The sequence below is a fragment of the Anolis carolinensis genome, chromosome 3, assembly GCF_035594765.1.
Source record: "Anolis carolinensis isolate JA03-04 chromosome 3, rAnoCar3.1.pri, whole genome shotgun sequence".
In the NCBI taxonomy this organism is placed as follows: Eukaryota; Metazoa; Chordata; class Lepidosauria; order Squamata; family Dactyloidae; genus Anolis; species Anolis carolinensis.
The window spans coordinates 247,900,946-247,919,425 of record NC_085843.1 but is presented as its reverse complement, the minus strand read 5'-3'; the positions used below and the strand labels follow the sequence as shown (position 1 = coordinate 247,919,425).

Genomic DNA, 18,480 nt, shown 5'->3' with positions numbered 1-18,480 from the left:
GCATAATCTACTAGGCTCATAGCTTTTAATTAGTACTTGTTTTATTTTATGTGATATGCCTACTAGGTGAAATGATTTTTTATACAAACTATTTTTTTGCATGGAGTCCTGAAATGCAGTAACAAAAATTCACTAGAGGCAGAAATTATTTGTTCTAGCAGGTAAGAATAAATAAGCAAAGATTTCCCTCCCTGCTTACTCTCATTTCCAGCACAGCGGACCTAAATTACAAAGTATGAAAATTAAATTGAAGCAATAATTCTTCTTCACCCAACCTTGGAAATTCAAATGCAAATACAAAAGAAAGTATATTTTGGTAGACAGTCAATCAAGGGGCAAATATAAACTATCACTAGCAAGGTGGAGATTTTAATTAATGCTTGGGAATGGAAAGAATTCCAATGAATGTAATGTAGTCCAAACCAACTGTCTCAGTCAGAACCACATGGAGAAAATTTTCTTATAAATCATGTTTGCAAGTAATTCGTTAGAAATAACAAGTTTAGTTGTATTTAATCCCTCTTCACAGTAAATGTATCCCTTAATAAGCAGCAGAATATTTTTGCACTTTTAGTTACTTTTTTACCTGGAAGGCAGATCAGAACTTATGCTGGATGGGTTGCATTCCTCTCGAAATCTCAGATTCATTCCTTGGGCATATCCATAGGTTTAGTCATCAGTACATTCTACATGTGGATATTTAATATAACTATGATTACCACTTTGTAGAGAAAGGTGGAAAAGAAGTAAGTTGCAGCATATCTTATTTCCCCTTTTTATATTGTGGTAGTGCTCCCCAGAGTGAGGATTATCATAGTTGTAGAAACCTATAGTATATTGCTTCATTTGTATTGATATTCTACTTTGTTATGTTGCTTATGTTCCATTGGTAGAGCAAGACTTAGCAGTTATGTCTCTCTGATAGGTATAATTCAGCAAGGTTGTGCTGTTGATCTTTTTAATGGTTAAATTCACAATTCTTATGACGTTTAATCAAGAATTTTACAATTTTCTAAAAGTCATATTTGAATTATTCTATGTAAATGACGAACACTGATGTATGGCTGCTTTCAGTGTTCTGGAAATTTTGCATGTCTTCTATTTCTACTTCAGGTAAAGAGCTAAGATTCTTTTAGATGCTTTACCCACATAGCTTTTTGTCTTCTTTTCAAAAGACTTTACCTTTTAACCACATATGCTGTCACCTCTCATTTCATCTTCATTTTTGGAGGAGGGGGAGGAGGAAAAGCATTAGTGATGGGATATATAAGAAGGGTAGTTGTGTGTGTGTGTGTGTGTGTGTGTATGTGCACACACTTACCAATATAAATTGAATAAATCTAAAGGTGCTAGAATATTTATTTTTTATTTTTTACCCTGAAAAATACATAGCTCTTTCTATTAAAGATGCACATTATTTGGCAATGTTAAAGCTATGAAGTAAAGCCATTCTCTACTCTACCTGCTCTTTTCCCCAGAGGAAATATTTCTCAGCAATTTTCAATATAGGTGAATGCTTCCTTTCTTATCCAACACAGACTCATTTCATTACTTGAATAACATAACCTGGTTACCGTACAGAATTGTACCATTTGGCATATGTGACGTGTGTGGGATAATCCTATGAAGCAAAGGCACATCTTGCTTCTATGTAGGAATGCTGGGAACTTCAGTTTCAAACACACAGCCTTAGTTTTAACAAGCAAAACTGAGAATACAGCCAACGTGAGAAAGAGTGCTGCATCCTACTATATCATATGCTTTACATGGTGTTTGAGGAAATCGGCACAGAGTTGACAAGAAGGATAGAGGCAGGTCAAAATCCACTGTATACCTTTATGAAAATTTGAGCATCTTCTATTGGCATCTTATATGTATTTATTATATTTAAAATATTTATGTCTAAATCTAAAGTACAAGACTCCATAAAACGAAGCTAAAACCATCTCAATCAGACAACAAAGCTAGACAGGTTGGGAAAAATCTAAGCAAGTTCTTAATAGACATTGAAGGCACATTATCATCCTTATGTGACATACTGTGGAAAAGTTCATTTCAGAAGTTGTTAGAGATTGCTTTACATAAACTATTTTTGCTATATTTAAAGGAATAAAATGTTTCCCATTTCCAAAAGTTGCTTTAAGTAAAATTTCTCAGGGACAGAAAAGTCCATCATGTTCATTTGAATATGGTGGAATTTTAGCTCTTTTAATTACAAATCTATTAAATAGAGTGTACAGCACATGATATTCATCCAATTACTGAGCAGGACTAACGCTGCTTAACTTCCAAGTTCAGACAGGATCTGGAGCTTTTAGAGTATCTAGGCCCTTACTCCGTTATGCCAATTAACAACTATGGCCAACCATTTGTAGTTTGTAGATAGAAGAAACCGTTCTAACGCAACTATAATAAGTGGTTATTTTCAAACAGTCCTTTTCTAGCTTATTAGAAAATAAAATAAGAATGAAAATCACAAAGTGGTACCTAATAGGTAAGGAAACGGTCTTGGGTGTAATTCCACCTAGGTATGGAGAACATGATTCTATGAGGGTTCAGTTAATTTTGTTTTCAAAATGCTATAGTCATTTATAAAATGAATCTCCCAAGTCTTAGGTCAACACTCTAATCTTCAGCACATTTCAACATCAAAATTTGAATACATTTTAATTTTTCAGTTCATAATCTTTTGACTTATAGTTTTAAACTTAAATTTGTAATGAGCTTTCCTTTCCTTCTCATATTAACATGGTTATTTGTGGACTCTTTTTAATACCACAGTTGGTTTAATTAATGTATAACTGAATTACTGAAATGTATTAATGCTGGAATTTAAACTTTAAATCAATAACTTTATTAGCAATAAAATTATTAAGTTGTTCCTATTCATTAGCAAATTTCCAACTGAATTCATAACTTATGGTATGTCTATATATTTTACGTAGCTGGGAGTTGTAACAGGATATAGGCCTGAGTGTTCAAACTAACCATCACAGAAACAATGTATTTGACCCTCAATGATCACTGCAGATGCTTTCTCAAATTCATTTTCTTCTGTATGAGTCTCTCTTAACATGATTAATTTTTGATTATATAAAAATAATTCCAGAAATATTACTGAAATCTCACAGACATGTTTTTACTGGAAGAATAGAAATTTTATGTCTTTAATACACAGTTACATATTTGTCTTTCTGGTATATATGCTATTTTGGCATACATAGTTGCTTTATATTTACTGTAAAACGCACTAGAAATATGGATTTTAAATAATACGTTTCTCCCTGTCTTTCCCCCCGAAAGGATTGAGAGGTCCTCATAGCCTTTCTATATTCCTAAACAGAGACTTGACAGAAGTCAATGTTTCAATAAATGAAATATAAAAAAATACAGAAGTCCGAAATATCTGTAGATACCTAGATGCATAGCTATATGATGGTCTGTTGCTAATTCTAGGTGTTAATGCAACATCTGCCAGCATGAGCTATTAGGGAATGACTACAGAAACTTAATGTAGTCAAGCAGAAGGATGACAGACAGCAGGGGACATGGCATATTCATGAAGTTGTGGGGAGGGGGAAGGCATGTTCAAACCTGACTGCAGAAAGAAAGTAGCAATAGACTTAAAACAGTGCTACAAATCAAGAGTTTGGGTGCTTAGCAACAGAAAGATTACTGCAGGAAAAGGGTGAGTAAATTGTACAGTAAATTTAAGCCTATGCCTTACTATGAAGGCTGGAAGAAAAGCAGAAAGGTGCTAGACAATGTTTGGGAAAGAGAATATTCGATTTCTAGGATACCTAACTTCTAACAAAATCTTGTAGCGTGGAGTGCTTTCATTAAGTATGTAGCCACACCTTCCTACCACTTCCTCCTGTCTGTCTTCTTTTCCCTGAAACAGTTAGTGATCCCCTCCTAGGTTATTTTCAACAATGTGCTGGCTACTAATGGGGCAGGATGGGAGGAGTAGGCTATACTTTTACAAGCACTCTGGCTACCTTGAATTTCCCTTGTGTATGGATGCTGTTGTTTTGACTACCAAACAACTAAACACTCATAACTATAAACTAACTTTTAGCCTACATCATGGGTAGAGAAAATATTTTTAGGAAGAGAAAAAGTGGATGAGACAACCCTAGAAGATAACTGCTAGAGCAGAGTGAAGTACTAATCCTTTAGGTTTAGAAAACATGTAGGAACCATACGTTCTAAGGAAGCACCGTGGATCCTGGACCAGTGTTTGGCAGTTGTGATGGACTGGATGAGGATCAACAAACTGAAGCTTAATCCAGACAAGACAGAGGTCCTCCTGGTCAGTCGCGAGGCCGATTGGGGTATAGAGTTGCAACCTGTGTTCAACAGGGTAACACTCCCCCTGAGGACACTGGTCCAAGTCTGGAGTCCTCCTGGATTCAGTGCTGATGCTTGGAGCTCAGGTGTCGGCGGTGCCTGGGAGGGCCTTTTCACAATTAAAACTTGTACGTCAGCTGTGACTGTACCTCAAAAAGCCTGACTTGGCCAGTATGGACCATGCCTTAGTCACATCTAGCATGGACTACTGCAGTACACTCTATATGGGGCTGCCTATGAAGACAGTTCAGAAACTGCAATTAGTACAAAGGTCGGCAGCCAGATTACTAACTATGGCTGATTATAGGGAGCATACCATGCCCCTATTAAAGCAGCTCCACTAGCTGCCAACGAGTTTTCCGGCCCAATTCAAGGATAGGTTATTACCTACAAAGCCATGTACGGTTCAGGTTCAACTCTGCATCTCCTTCTATTAACCAGCACGGCCGCTAAGATCAGCCAGGGAAACTGTCCTCTCAACCCCACCTTTGTCAAACTCAATTAGTGGGGAAGAGAAAGGGCCTTCTGGGTGGTGGCTCCCTGGCTTTGAAATTCCCTCCCTAAGGAGATAAGGGTAGCCCCCACTCTCCAAGTTTTCCATAAACTCCTGAAACATGACTTTTTAAACAAGCCTTTTAACTATGTTTAGTGATTGTGGCCTTAATCACTACAATCAAGGATTTAGTGATTTCACTTCTGCACTTTGTTCTAGTATCTTGTAAAGTCTCTATTTGTATACAGCTACTATTCCCTTAGCTTGCTGGGTTTTATTGTATTTTTAATTAATTGGAGTTTTATTGCTGTTTTAAGTATAATTGGGTCAATTTTATTGTTATTCCTCTATACTTTTCCATATTTTGTTGTATTCGTATATTGTTGAGTGCTTTCTGTGAGCTGCCCCAAATCCCTTCGGGGAGATGGTGGCAGGATACAAATAAAGCTTTATTATTATTTATTGTTATTTATTTGTTAAAATACAGTAACATAAATTTCTCATGTATAAAATTAATCTATACAGCAAGAGTGTCTGGCAATCAACAAAATAGATATAATGCTGTACCTACTTCAAATCACCCATACCTCATACTAATTCTGATGTAATATTTCAATAATGACAGTCCATATTATTATTGTTGTTGTTGCTGCTGCTGCTGTTTATTTATACCCTGCTTTATTTCTCCCGAAGGAGACTTAAAGCAGATTACATTTTACAATCATCTGAAAATATTTTTCCATAATTCAATCAATTCAATTGCTTGCAGACCATTTCATAAGTTGAACTGCAAAGACAGTTGCAGCTCAGAGATGAGATGTATATTTACTGGAAACCAACCATGCATACAAACCGATAGGGATGGACTGTAATTTGCAGCCGTGGATACAGATCAACACATCATGTAAAGCTGTGTCAAATCCCCCAGCTTAATACATTATACTTTCCCAAAACAATTTAACTTATATAACAGAAAATGAACATGAATCTGTCATCACATTGAAGTATTTATGAGTCAAAGAACAGGGAATTTTGAAACAGAATTAAAAGGAACAGGTTCTATAATACCAAGAAAAATATAAAATATGATTAAGAAAAGACATAAAAAGATTAAAATAAAACAATTCCAAATACTGTAGATTCCACTACAATTAGAATCACAGTGGACATGCAAACCACCTACAGAAGCCAACTGCTATGATGGTGCTGAAGTCATGAAACATACTATTTCAAAACATATGCTTAATATAAAGCAACAGGCATCCTGCCAATGTAAACATCAAAGCAGAGAAAAAAAGTATCAGAAACAAGAAACAAACTGGCACATTGCAGTGATACTTCCAAGCTACACAGAAAATGTGGCATTTTTTTCCATTCACAAGGCAAAAAATAACTGTGCTCTATTTGCTCATCACTTTTGCCTGTCATATTTTTATGCTTTGCGTAATCAAGGAAGCAACTTTCAACACTGATTTTGATGGACACAATCTTTTCTAAATATATTTTGTTACCAGTTTGTTCCTTATATCTACACATATTCAAATGAGATAGACTATAGCAATATATCAAAGAGTTATTAGATAAAATGCAATGCACTGGCTGCAGAAGACAGAAGACTGGTCCTCTCCCCTCCTCACTACAGTTTCTTTGTCACCAAAAAGCTAGAAGTTGGAGAACCATCCATAACAGCATGATATGCACATAAAAGGCTCGCAATAGGAGGTGTAGCATGTTTTCCAAAGAAAAAATTCAATTGTAAGAAGCCAACAGCAACTCCAGTTTTTTGTCTGAGCTTTGACAGTCAAGTCCTGATTGTGTGCTTTATAAATTTTCCTGACAAACATATACAAGAGGCATCATGGTATAGTGGTTTGAGCACTGGACTACACCTCTGGAGGCCAGGGTCTGAATCCCCACTTGGCCACAGAAACCTACTGGGTGACTTTACACAAGTCATACTCTCTCAACCTTATGCACCCTAATAGCACACTTCTACACCTGATCTCTCAGGGGGTTTTTTATGCCAAAAGCAGCAGCCAAGGCAAGATACAACAAAGGATGTGCAGAGTTGTAAGAGTTCGCAGATAGCCACTAAAACCAGCTATGGACAAGAAACCTATTCTCCACAGTCTCTGTGACTCGCACAAATGGGAGACTAGCGAGCTAATAACCACAGGATGGGAGTATCCTACACCCCTCCCCCCAAAACCAGTTTCTGCCCAAAGGCTAGTGTCCAATCTTTAATCCAAAGTTAACATCAAAGGCTAGGACTATGTAGATAACAGGTCATTTCAGGAGCATCCTTCTTAGCTGCTATGTGCTGTTGCTGCTCTCCCTGCCACACTTGTTGCCTCTTGCCTGCCTCAGTGCCTACCCTGCAATCTGCTTATTTTTTTAAACCTCCGTTCTCTTCTGCATATCGAGAAGGAAACCTCTCAGAACCAGTGGTACCTTAAGACCTGCCTTCAACCTCAGGTCTTCTCTGCAGATTGAGAGTAAAACATCTCAGAATAATTGGTATCTTAGGCCCTTAGGCAGGACCAGAAGGGAAGGAAAGAATGTTTTTAAGGAGATTTTATTCATAGAAAGAAAAAATTCCTAAAATTTGGGGGATGACCCAACCCTTGTAAGAGTTAGAGGGCTAAAAGTGGTAGATATGCCCTCCATGTGTGGTGATTTTCACCCCTCTAGCCCTAAAACTGAGGGGAAGGGGAGCCTGGGCAGCCCATCCATTGCCGCCAGTGGAATAAATGCATTTGTATATTCGGATGGTGAAATAAAAGAGCTGATTTGGATAGGCGCCAGTTTTGGAAGTGGCAGAAGGACACACAAACGGGAACCTATGAATGGAACAAACAGAAATGAGTAGTGACTTTATACAAATGCACAAGACTACAGATAACCCATTTGTATGTCTCACAGAGACCATAAAGAAGCAACAGTATAACAAAATCTACAACAGGTTGGAAAAAATTAAGAAAGAATGTGACTTGCCCTAAGCATATATTACCCACTCCTGTTTAAATAGAAAAAGTCATTGCTAAAAGCAAAATGGGTTATGGTTTTTTCATAGTTTCAAAATGTGACATTTTTATCTTTATCATAAATTTTAAAATTCTTAGCCCTAATGTATTACTCCACTGCTTTCAGTTTAATATTACATCTTTGTCAGTAAGAATACATCTGGCTTTCAGTCTTATCCTTTAAAATATTAGACTATACAAATCTAGGAAGTAATTATTTTTGAGATGTCAAAATCCAAACTACTCTGAAAACTGTTTTTCATTATAAGCTTATGTAAACATTTGTCACTATAAAAGTATTCTCAGTATAAGCCAAACTAATGAGACTTAAAATGATTTATCCAACTGACTTTAATTGGACTGCATTAGCAATGCAAGTATGCCAAGCTTGTATACAATAAAGGTAGTACAAAAAGTGTAGTCTGAACAAACATAATAATAATTACTCTTAATTACTCTTAGCTGAAAGCAGACAGAATTAGAAACAGGTTTATTGGTTGACTGAGAGAGAAAAATCCCACCAGCCTGGATTTAACACTGAATGAAAAGTTGAGTAGAATTTGCAAAAGGGAGATATTAGGGGATGTGAGCTAGTTTATAGTTTGGCCATCACGATGCATAACATCTGTTCCTTTGAAAATGAAAAACTATTGCTTTTACAGCCTCATTTAATGAGACCAATCTGATATGGGTAAGACTCCAACTCGTCCATATGGTGGACAATAAGAATTGATGATAAAAAATGTCAGGTCCACATGAATTAGAAAAGACAGGATCCTGCTTAATCAAGTTGTCTTGATGCTGAAATAATTTTGAATTAACTGTGCCCTTCAGTATGCTTTTGTACAAGAAAGAAATACTGATTAATATCTATATCAGAAGCCACATTCTAGCAGAAGTCAGAGCAAAGGGAGGGAAACTTGGAAGAAGACCTTTTAGATTAGACATGGGCAAACTTCAGCCCTTCAGGTGTTTTAGACCTCAACTCCCACAATTCCTTCAACTGTGGGAGTTGAAGTCCAAAACACTTGGATGGCCAAAGTGTTCCCATGCCTATTTTAGATGGCGAGACTGTGAATGTGGAATGCATTTCACCAGAAAGTAAGGCTGCTTGGTTAATTATTTGTGGCAGATCCATGGCTATCCTGGAGGACATGAGGTCCTGGGCTTCTCTAAACAGATTCCCAACATGGGTGTTGAACCCCCAGCATGACATGTCAGGGGAATCCTGAGACCACTGACAATAACAACTCAGCCAGTTCAAGAAGAGAGAATATTAAACAGTGGACTGGCAGGGGTGTTACACCTATAAAATTTGTAATCTGAATTACCACTCAACCTTCAAAAAAATACATTCAAATTTAGCATACTGGGGCACAGGGCACCTTGTGAAGGAGAGAGAAATTACTGTAACCCTACATCCATATCTCCAAAGTCTTGTCTGCTACAATACATTCCTAGGTTCATGCAGCTAGAGGCACATTTGCACTACACAATAATAGCACTATTATTCCATTTTAACTGTCATGGTTCCATCCTATGAAATCCTACATTTTTTTAGTTTCAAGAGAAATTGGAGCACTCTGGCTGAGAATTCTAAATGATCCCAACTAAATTGCCAGTCCTATTATTCTGTAGGATGGAAAACGGACAGTTAATGTGCAGAGAGGGCAGTTTGGGGCCAACCAAACTGTCTCTGTATCCCATATCTCTCCCTTATGCATTATTGCTGTTCTAGCCAGTCCCCAGGTTGCTTTCCCTCTCATGCCTCTTATAAAACATATTTTCTTTTGTTTGCAATACTATCTTGAAAGACCATGCCAAAAAAAAATCCTATCTCCTTCCCCTCCCAAACATGAGGACTGACCTTCACATGAGCTCCCCGAAGTAATTTTCTTTGGCATTACCCTACAGTTAACAATCTTCAACTTCAGGAAACCTACATCCCCTGCAAAAGGGGACAGGAAGTCCACTGGTCAATTTGCCAGAAACTAGCTCAGGGCCTGAGGGTGAAACAACAAATAGGAATCCTCAGGGAGAGAGGCAGAATGAAACAAGGAGGTGGAAAATTTTCTCTCTACATGTTGGTGTTGGTCTTGCCTCTTCTATTCTCTTCAGACAGTCTGGTATACTATATACTATTCAGGGAAAGGGAAGTGGTAAGCAGGTTTAGAAAAACTACACCCTGTTTTTGTGTTGTATTTGTGCTAAGCATGCATACAAAATCAAGTTGTAATTCAAAGTTAGGTAGTTAGCAGTAGAGGGGACTGGCTGATTCAAATCAGTATAAAATCAAAACAAAAGATTTAAATCTTAAAACCAATTTAAAGAACTAATTTAAATCAAGCTTCCCACTGATACATCTTCTTATATTTACAACATAATAAATGTATATGAACGACAATCATTTTAAATTAAATATGTGAATGAACACCTGTTGGGCATGATGTCCCTTTTGACTTCATTCTTCTTTGGCCAAACTTCATTCTTAAAGAAATTAAGACTTTAAAGAAGTATGAAATGATAATGACTGAAAAGCTGAGGGACATTTAAAACTACTGAGCTGATCAGATCAGTTTATTTTCATGAACTTAAACTGAATGCTTATTATTGTAAACAATATTTCTCTAAAATTGTTTTTTTGTTTAGATAGGAAATCTGATTAATTCAATGTCTCTGGTCTTGATACAGAATGTTTGCAGTCTCGTGAGAGTAGGTCTAATTGTCATACATTCAGATTTAATATGAACTAAAGAGAATTGTTGTACAGTAGGCCCTCCAAATCCACAGATTCAATCATCCATAATTGAAAATACCTCCCTCAAATCCAAAAATGCAAACCTTTATTTTGCTATTTTATAAGGGACTCCCATTCTACTATGCAATTGTATATAATGGGACAAGCATTCACAGATATTGATCTCCATGGGTGTCCTAAAACTAAATTTCAGAAGACACCAAGATCCCATTACATTAAAAATGTTTAAAAACCTAGTTTATACACTAGAAAGAAAACATTTTAATCATCATTTTTGCCTGCCCTTAGACCTCAAGTGAGTTATTATCAAAGACAAGAATGTGTGTGTGTAGGGGGGGGGGGCACCAATTAGGAAAATCTCTTTTCATTCCCTAAAATATTTATTTAGTTTATCAACCCTCCAAATAATGAAATAATTACTTTTTTAAAGCATGCAAAAAACAAGAGATGAAATCTGTATCTAATAAGATTTCAACAGTCAACCAGCTGATTTGTTTTATTCATTTATCTGGATATCATAACTAATGATCAGGTAAAGCTCCCCAACATAATACAATTCTTTCTGGAAAAAAATATATGTCAAAATATTTTATAATATACAAATGAAGATACCCTTCAAAAATCCAAAGGACTCCTTCAAAACAAGACCTTTTGAAGTGACAAAAGTTACAGACTAGACCAACAGTATTAACTACTGTTTCAACAAGTCATGATAAAAATTTCCTGAAGTCACTTATTCCTAAGCCACGTACACACATCTAGTCAGCTAAAGCCAGCATATGAGAACATCACTTTTACTGGGGGGAAAAATACTGCCAACCCTGGAAAATGAGGTTGTGTTGGACATATAAACAGTAAATTCCACGACTATAATCCAATAAAAATAAGAACATGCATTTTCTCTTTTATCTCCAATCTGTTTCCTTTTTAAAAAAAATTAAATATCACACTGACTTTTAAAAAATAATAAGTATCTTTTCCAGCTTTCCTATATATATATATATATATATATATATATATATATATATAAAGCGATAACAAAATTGTGAAATATTTTAATGTAACATTTAAATTAGCTTATTCATAATGGTCATCATCTTTATTTTCATCTGGCATACTGTATGGTTAAAACATATTAAAGCAGTGGAACTCTCTGCCCTGGAGTGTGGTGGAGGCTCCTTCTTTGGAGACTTAAACAGAGGCTGGATGGCCATCTGTCGGGGTGCTAGTTTGAAGGTGATTTTGACAGGAGGTTGGACCGGATGGCCCATGAGGTCTCTTCATACTCTATGATTCTATGATTCTAAAAGATTTTAGCAAAAAAACAAACCCATAGAATATACAGAAATACATCTAAAACATTCACTTTATAATATATGAAACATAATAATTACACAGCTGTAAGTGATTTGATGAGGAAAGACAAATTCAAAACTTAGTCACTTGCTCAATGTCTGATTTGTTAGATCACTGTGGCTAAATGATCAAAAGAGAAACAGGAAAGTGGCCTGAGCAAAGCTATATATTGACTTTTTCCTACCCCTTTGATAATATCTACAATGAAAGAAACCATGCAAGATGAACTTTACAAGCTATTACAAATAGCTTTACAAGCTATTACCCTTTGTTCAGGGTGACTTAAAAGAAACTGACAATTGTCTTAAAGACCAGGAAAATGGTGTTAGTACATACTAGTCAAGGGGATTTCTTCAAGACACATTTCTTAAAACAAAGAAATTTCTCCTAAAACTCAGAAATAATTTTGACTTTAAAAATCTGGATAGTTTTGGGAGAAAATATCCAACGTTACTTAAACCAGGGATACACAACATATGGCCTGCAGGGCTCCTTGCCACCCCAGAAGCACCTTCTCTTTTGTTACTTCCCTCCCTGCCTCCTTGCTCACCCAGAGCCCAATGAAGGAGACAGAAAGGGAAATTCTGAAGTAGGTGGCTAGAGTAGCTGCTGCCAAGGCAGCAAGGAACCCAGTGGAAGAATGATGTGCTAGCTCTGCCCTATCTGTCTGGCCTTGGTAGGTGAGGGGAACAGGTTAGGCAGACCACCAGCCTTTCATCAGTTGGACCGGAGGGGGGGGGGGAGCAAGTATTACAAACTACAATACAAACTATATTTTGTATAATTTGTAAAAAAAATACTGGGAAGAGCGGGGGTGTTTGAAATAAAAGTGGCCTCCATTTTTTGTGTTCATGCACTCTGAAGTTAACTCTATGCTCTCACCTCCCCCTCTCCACTGTGACCTGCTGACCACTGTGTACATCCTGATTTGAATTTTAAATCACACTGGGAATCAGGGGTCTAATCCCTTTCTTTTTGATATATGAAGAAAAGTTGCAGTTAGACAAGACTGAGCTGGGCATGTTAAAGAGCTGGGCATGTTTAGTCTGCAGAAGAGAAGGCTGAGAGGAGACATGATAGCCATGTACAAATATGTGAGGGGAAGTCATAGGGAGGAGGGAGCAAGCTTGTTTTCTGCTGCCCTGCAGACTAGGACACGGAACAATGGCTTCAAACTACAGGAAAGGAGATTCCACCTGAACACCAGGAAGAACTTCCTCACTGTGAGAGCTGTTCGACAGTGGAACTCTCTCCCCGGGGCCGTGGTGGAGGCTCCTTCTTTGGAGGCTTTTAAGCAGAGGCTGGATGGCCATCTGTCGGGGGTGCTTTGAATGCGATTTCCTGCTTCTTAGCAGGGGGTTGGACTGGATGGCCCATGTGGTCTCTTCCAACTCTACTATTCTATGATTCTATGATTCTATGATTCTAAGACGTGTATCAAATTGATATAAGCCACACATGATTTGCACAGCAACCAATGGAAAGTTGATGAACCATCGATAAACTATAGAATCTTCACCTATAATGTAAGGAAATATATTATACTCACAGAACTGTAGGCTAAGGCTCAGAACAGCTAATAAGGCTGCCACAGCCAACAAGAACAGGAAACGATTTCGGAAAAACATTATTATTCTTTCTGATTCTTCTTCATGGTTTCAACTCCATAGTCAAGGTATTTCCTGCCAACAGAAACACAAAGGATTTATTATAGATAGCCATTAATCAATTAGTCTTCTCAAAAATATCGGCATTAAGAACAATAGAGACAATTAACAAACTATGATTTCTTTATTTTCCTTACCTAAGGTATCAATGTGTAAGAAGCGAATTTAATTTATTTCTCTGATTTATACTTGCACTTCTTTTTTTATTCTTACGTTATTCAGATGTAAACACAGAATCATAGAGTTGGAGGAGTCCCAAGGGCCATCCAGTACAACCCTGTCATGCAGGAACACACAATCAAAACACTCCTTACAGATGGCCATCGAGCTTCTGCTTAAAAACCTCAGGAGAACAAGATTCTACTACATCCTGCTGCAGCATATTCCACTGTTGAACAGCTCTGACCATCAGGAAGATCTTCCTAATGTTTAGGTGGAATCTCTTTTCCTGAAGTTTGACTCTACCATAGATGGTCTCACTAATAAAGAAATTACAGTGTTTTTAACTGAGAAAACACCTCTCTAGGAATTTCTAAGTCTTTCACCACAACCTTATTGTCAACTTCAACTGGAAGCTGACCACAGAATCTCATTAAAGAACCTAGAGAGTCTCAGAGAGGTGTTTTTAAATCTCTAGGTCCTCCAGCATGACTGGAGGATGTTGAACAAAGAGTCACACTGGAGGGCCTACAAATTCCTAAAGATAACATTTGTAATCAAATCAATAGAAGTCAAAACCATAAATGTGAAGGGACAACTTTTTCTTTCCTAGCTGGAATAAAGGAGGAAATGGAGAACCTCTGACAGAAATCTTCTCAAAATCCTCTCTTCTCCTCCTTCCCTACTCTCACAACCATGCAAGAAAATATGATCAAAATGTTCTAGCATTTTTCAGCAATGGAGCAAATCTTGTGTATCAATAAGATGTACAACATGGTTTCACAGCCATTGTGTTAGAAGTGTAGATGAGGAACAGAAAATAGATACATCACAAGAACTATGGGGGAATGGGGAGCTAGGCTCAAACAGTGAAACAGAAGAATGCCCCAGTGGCAACATTTTCTCTCAAGTACTCATTCACCAATCTCTAATGAGATCCAATCTCAGAAACACTTGCAACTGCTGCTGACTATTACATACTAATCCATTTCTTTTCTCTTCACAAAGCCAAGCAATCGTATAGACATATAAAGCTATACCTCATTTCTACAGCGATTCAGCTCATACATAAGGCATACATAGCAACAGAACAGTGAAAAGCTAGTTCTTCCCCAGAAGAATTTGTTTTTATATTCACAGGATGTTTGTGACTCTCTGAAGTGCACGCCACAGAACTCACGAGTACAACAGCACACATCACAAACATATAGTTATTTTAAAAAGCTGTGTTTGTTGCCAATGTTTGCAGCTAATAAAGGCAAGTGTGTCTGGGTAACTTGAAAGGAACTAATTGAGGCAGATAGCTAACTGAATGTGGTCACTTATAGTTACAAACCTTTTAAAAATGCATTGATACACAACTTTTTCTCCATGAAATCTATGGCTAGACAATGAATCTGAAGTTTATTGAGTCTGTATAGTTCCCACAAAGTTAAAGCAACACAATGGGATCCCTTCTATAGAACATAATACATCTGGAGGTCTTAGGGTAAATGTGCAAGTTAACATGGTTCCAATAGAAAAATAGTTATGCTAAACATGGGTCACAAATGAAGATAAATATGGGTCCCAAACATAGCCTACTTGAGGAATACACTATTTGAAGCCACATTTTCCTCTTCTACAAGCCCTTCTCGTTAATTTCCTAATCAGTTATTTTTCCCCACAGTGACCTATCCAGTTGCTCCCTGCGAGATTTTTGAAGTAGATCTTCTGAATCATAGCTACTATGCTTCTTAACTGGAAAAATGACATGGTCTGGGTTTTATAGTTTAGGTCATGTGTTAAACTTAAACAGTCTAGTTACAGAAACTGCCAAAAATCTGTTTAGTATTGCTGTATTGTACACAATGGTAGCAATGTCAGAAGGCTGATAACCATCTGGTTTGACTTAATCATTCCGGGACATTACCCTCTTAGGTTGTGCAGTACAAATATGAAAAGTGTTCATGCTAAACCACATGGATAGCAGTTTTTATTTTTATCTGGCATACAAAAACACTAGACACTTTTCCATGAGGTAGCTGCATCATTAGAACCAACTCATTATTCTACCACTTTAGAACATCAGCAGCTGTCTCACAGAGAATAAACACATTATTATACTGAATCACTGTGACAACTTAAATAGATTGATTAAAACGCCCTGTCTCCATAATAATCAATAGCACTCTTCAAAGTCTGCCTCCATGAAATCACTGTGCTTATCTGGTATGAAGGATCTGAATGTCACAAAACCACCATGACATGAACAAGCACAATCACTGTAAAGTAGGTACTCAAAGATACAAAATAAAAAAAATAAAAAACAGGCATAATATGCATATGGCAGCATGCACTAGAAAGAAAAAGAAATAACTACTCCCCACTAACATACATTCTCCAAGAGCATTATATAAATTGAGTATCCCTTATTTAAAATGCTTGGTATCAGAAGTATTTTGGGTTTCATATTTTTTTGGATTTTGGGATAGTTGTATTTGTTTATTATTAAATAATGAGATATGTTGGTGATGAGACTCAACATGTGTCATATCCATTTCATAAACATAGCTTTAAAATAATTTATAAACAATATTTTAAATAGTTTTAGAGATGAAAGCAAACGTATCACCATCTCAGCCAGCCATGGATAAGGGATGCTCAACCTGTACTGTGCTTGTCAGAATAAAAAAAAAACACAACTGGACTCCTCTTATTGTACCACAAATAGCCTATGTGAACTGACAAGCATCCCTTAATTCATCTCTGTCATAATACTGGGCTTCAACAGAATTCTTGTAAGTTGCAAGCAATACAACTTACAGCCTCCAAAGATGATCAAGTCACAAGAATGAACACCAGCATTTTGCCTGCTGCGAAAAAAGATGCAACCTATTCCTAGAGACCAATGAGTTTTAGTAACAACTCCAAATCAATTACCACTTTTAGGGTACTATTCCATTATCCTGGTGGAGCCCACAAAGGAGCACTAGACAGAGAAGGATAGTCAATTTTATGGGGATGGGGGTTGAAGATATTAAACTATTTCCCCTGTTACTTCCTCCACTTATGTCGCTGTCATTGAAACAACCATCATTTATTATATGGGAAGTGGGAGAATAACCAGTGAAAATAAGGAAAATGGTTTCCCTCCTTCAACTCCCTCCCCCCCCCCCCAAATAAAATGGATGCTCCTTCACAAAGTCAGGGAAAAGAATCAGCTAGTGATCACATATTGTAGGAGCTACCAAGGGCAGGAACATTTATGCACACCAGATGATTATTTCCAACTGCACCACTGCTCCCCTGGTAAAATTGCATCTATTTTCTGTACATATTAGGAAGTAATGGAAATATTTGCTGATTCCTAGTGAAACATCCGTTTATGGTTTAACAGAAAGAATCTGAAGAAACTAGCAATATGATCTGCTTCTGTCACATGGAAGCTCAATTTCATATATGTTCAGTCATAAGTACTGTATTTCAAAATTTCTTAAACCACAAAATTGCATTTTGTTTATTACACATCTAACCTAAGGTATTCATTTTTGTGTTTCCTCCCAAATACTGATTTTTATTTCTTGTTTAAACAAAGAACTGTGCTGCAAAATGTAGAGAAGTGTGCAATATAGCTTAATTTGCATATTAGGTCAGGAAATTAAATGAAAATTCAAAGGAAAATCAGTATCTAGTACTAACTTTGAACATTGGTGCTTGTATAATTAGTCTACTGTCCTATTTTGACTGAAAGTTACCACTTCCGAATACACAACATGTTCATCACTATAAAGATGCAAAATATTGCAATTGTGGCACAAACATTAAGTAACAATAACAACTTGCACTTGCAGATTACATACGTATTTACTTCCTTTGGAATTAGGAATTAGGCACCCCTTGGGGATCCTTCCAATAAAACAATTTTATTTTTGTATGATTCCCCATGTGAAAGGACACTGGAGTTAAAAAGTAGAATAAGCACAGCACCAAAGTTTTATTGGCAGATTTATTCCTGTCTCAAATCTGAAGTATACTTCCAGTATTATCTGGTCAGAAGCGCCAACTCTTTGAATTACAACTATATCACAAGAGGAAATATTTGCCTTTTAAATTAAATTTAGAAACTTTCTTTGTCCAAAAATTACCATAAGTAAAGGTAAAGGTTTCCCCCTGACATGAAGTCTAATTGTGACTGACTCTGGGGGTTGGTGCTCATCTCCATTTCTAAGTCAAAGAGCTGGCGTTGTCCGTACACCCCTCCAATGTCATGTGGTCAGCATGACTGGATGGAGAGCCGTTACCTTGCTGCTGTAGCGGCACCTATTGATCTACTCATATTTGCATGTTTTCGAACTGCTAGGTTGGCAGAAGCTGGGGCTAACAGTGGAAGCTCACCCTGCTCCCTGGATTCGAACCCCCTGTGCCACCGGGGGCTCCCAAAATTACCATAATTGGATGAATTACAAATGTGCTTATTTATTAAATTGCATGTTAGTGCTCTTCAGTAGTAAGTCACCTAAATAACTTGAGATGGTTTCCCATCGCACATGATTTCCACCCAACATATTGTGATCAATACAGGCTCACTTCGTTATAATTTTCCAAGTTCAACAACCCTTTGGTATAGTTTGTCTGTTTGTTTTTATTTAAAATCTCCTTCCCAGTGGAAGAATTATTTTACACCCCACATTT

General features: G+C 37.0%; 1 protein-coding gene across 2 annotated transcripts in view; it reads right to left on the bottom strand.

Moving 5' to 3' along the window:
• The window catches only part of pxylp1 (2-phosphoxylose phosphatase 1), an 88,039-nt gene that overhangs the window by 35,785 nt on the left and 33,774 nt on the right, over positions 1-18,480 (bottom strand). For both annotated transcript variants that reach the window (XM_008119637.3, XM_062976563.1), the window contains exon 2: positions 13,530-13,662. In XM_008119637.3, the coding sequence (XP_008117844.1) occupies positions 13,530-13,608 (79 nt within the window). In that variant the 5' untranslated portion in view covers positions 13,609-13,662. The remainder of the gene's footprint in view (positions 1-13,529; positions 13,663-18,480) is intronic.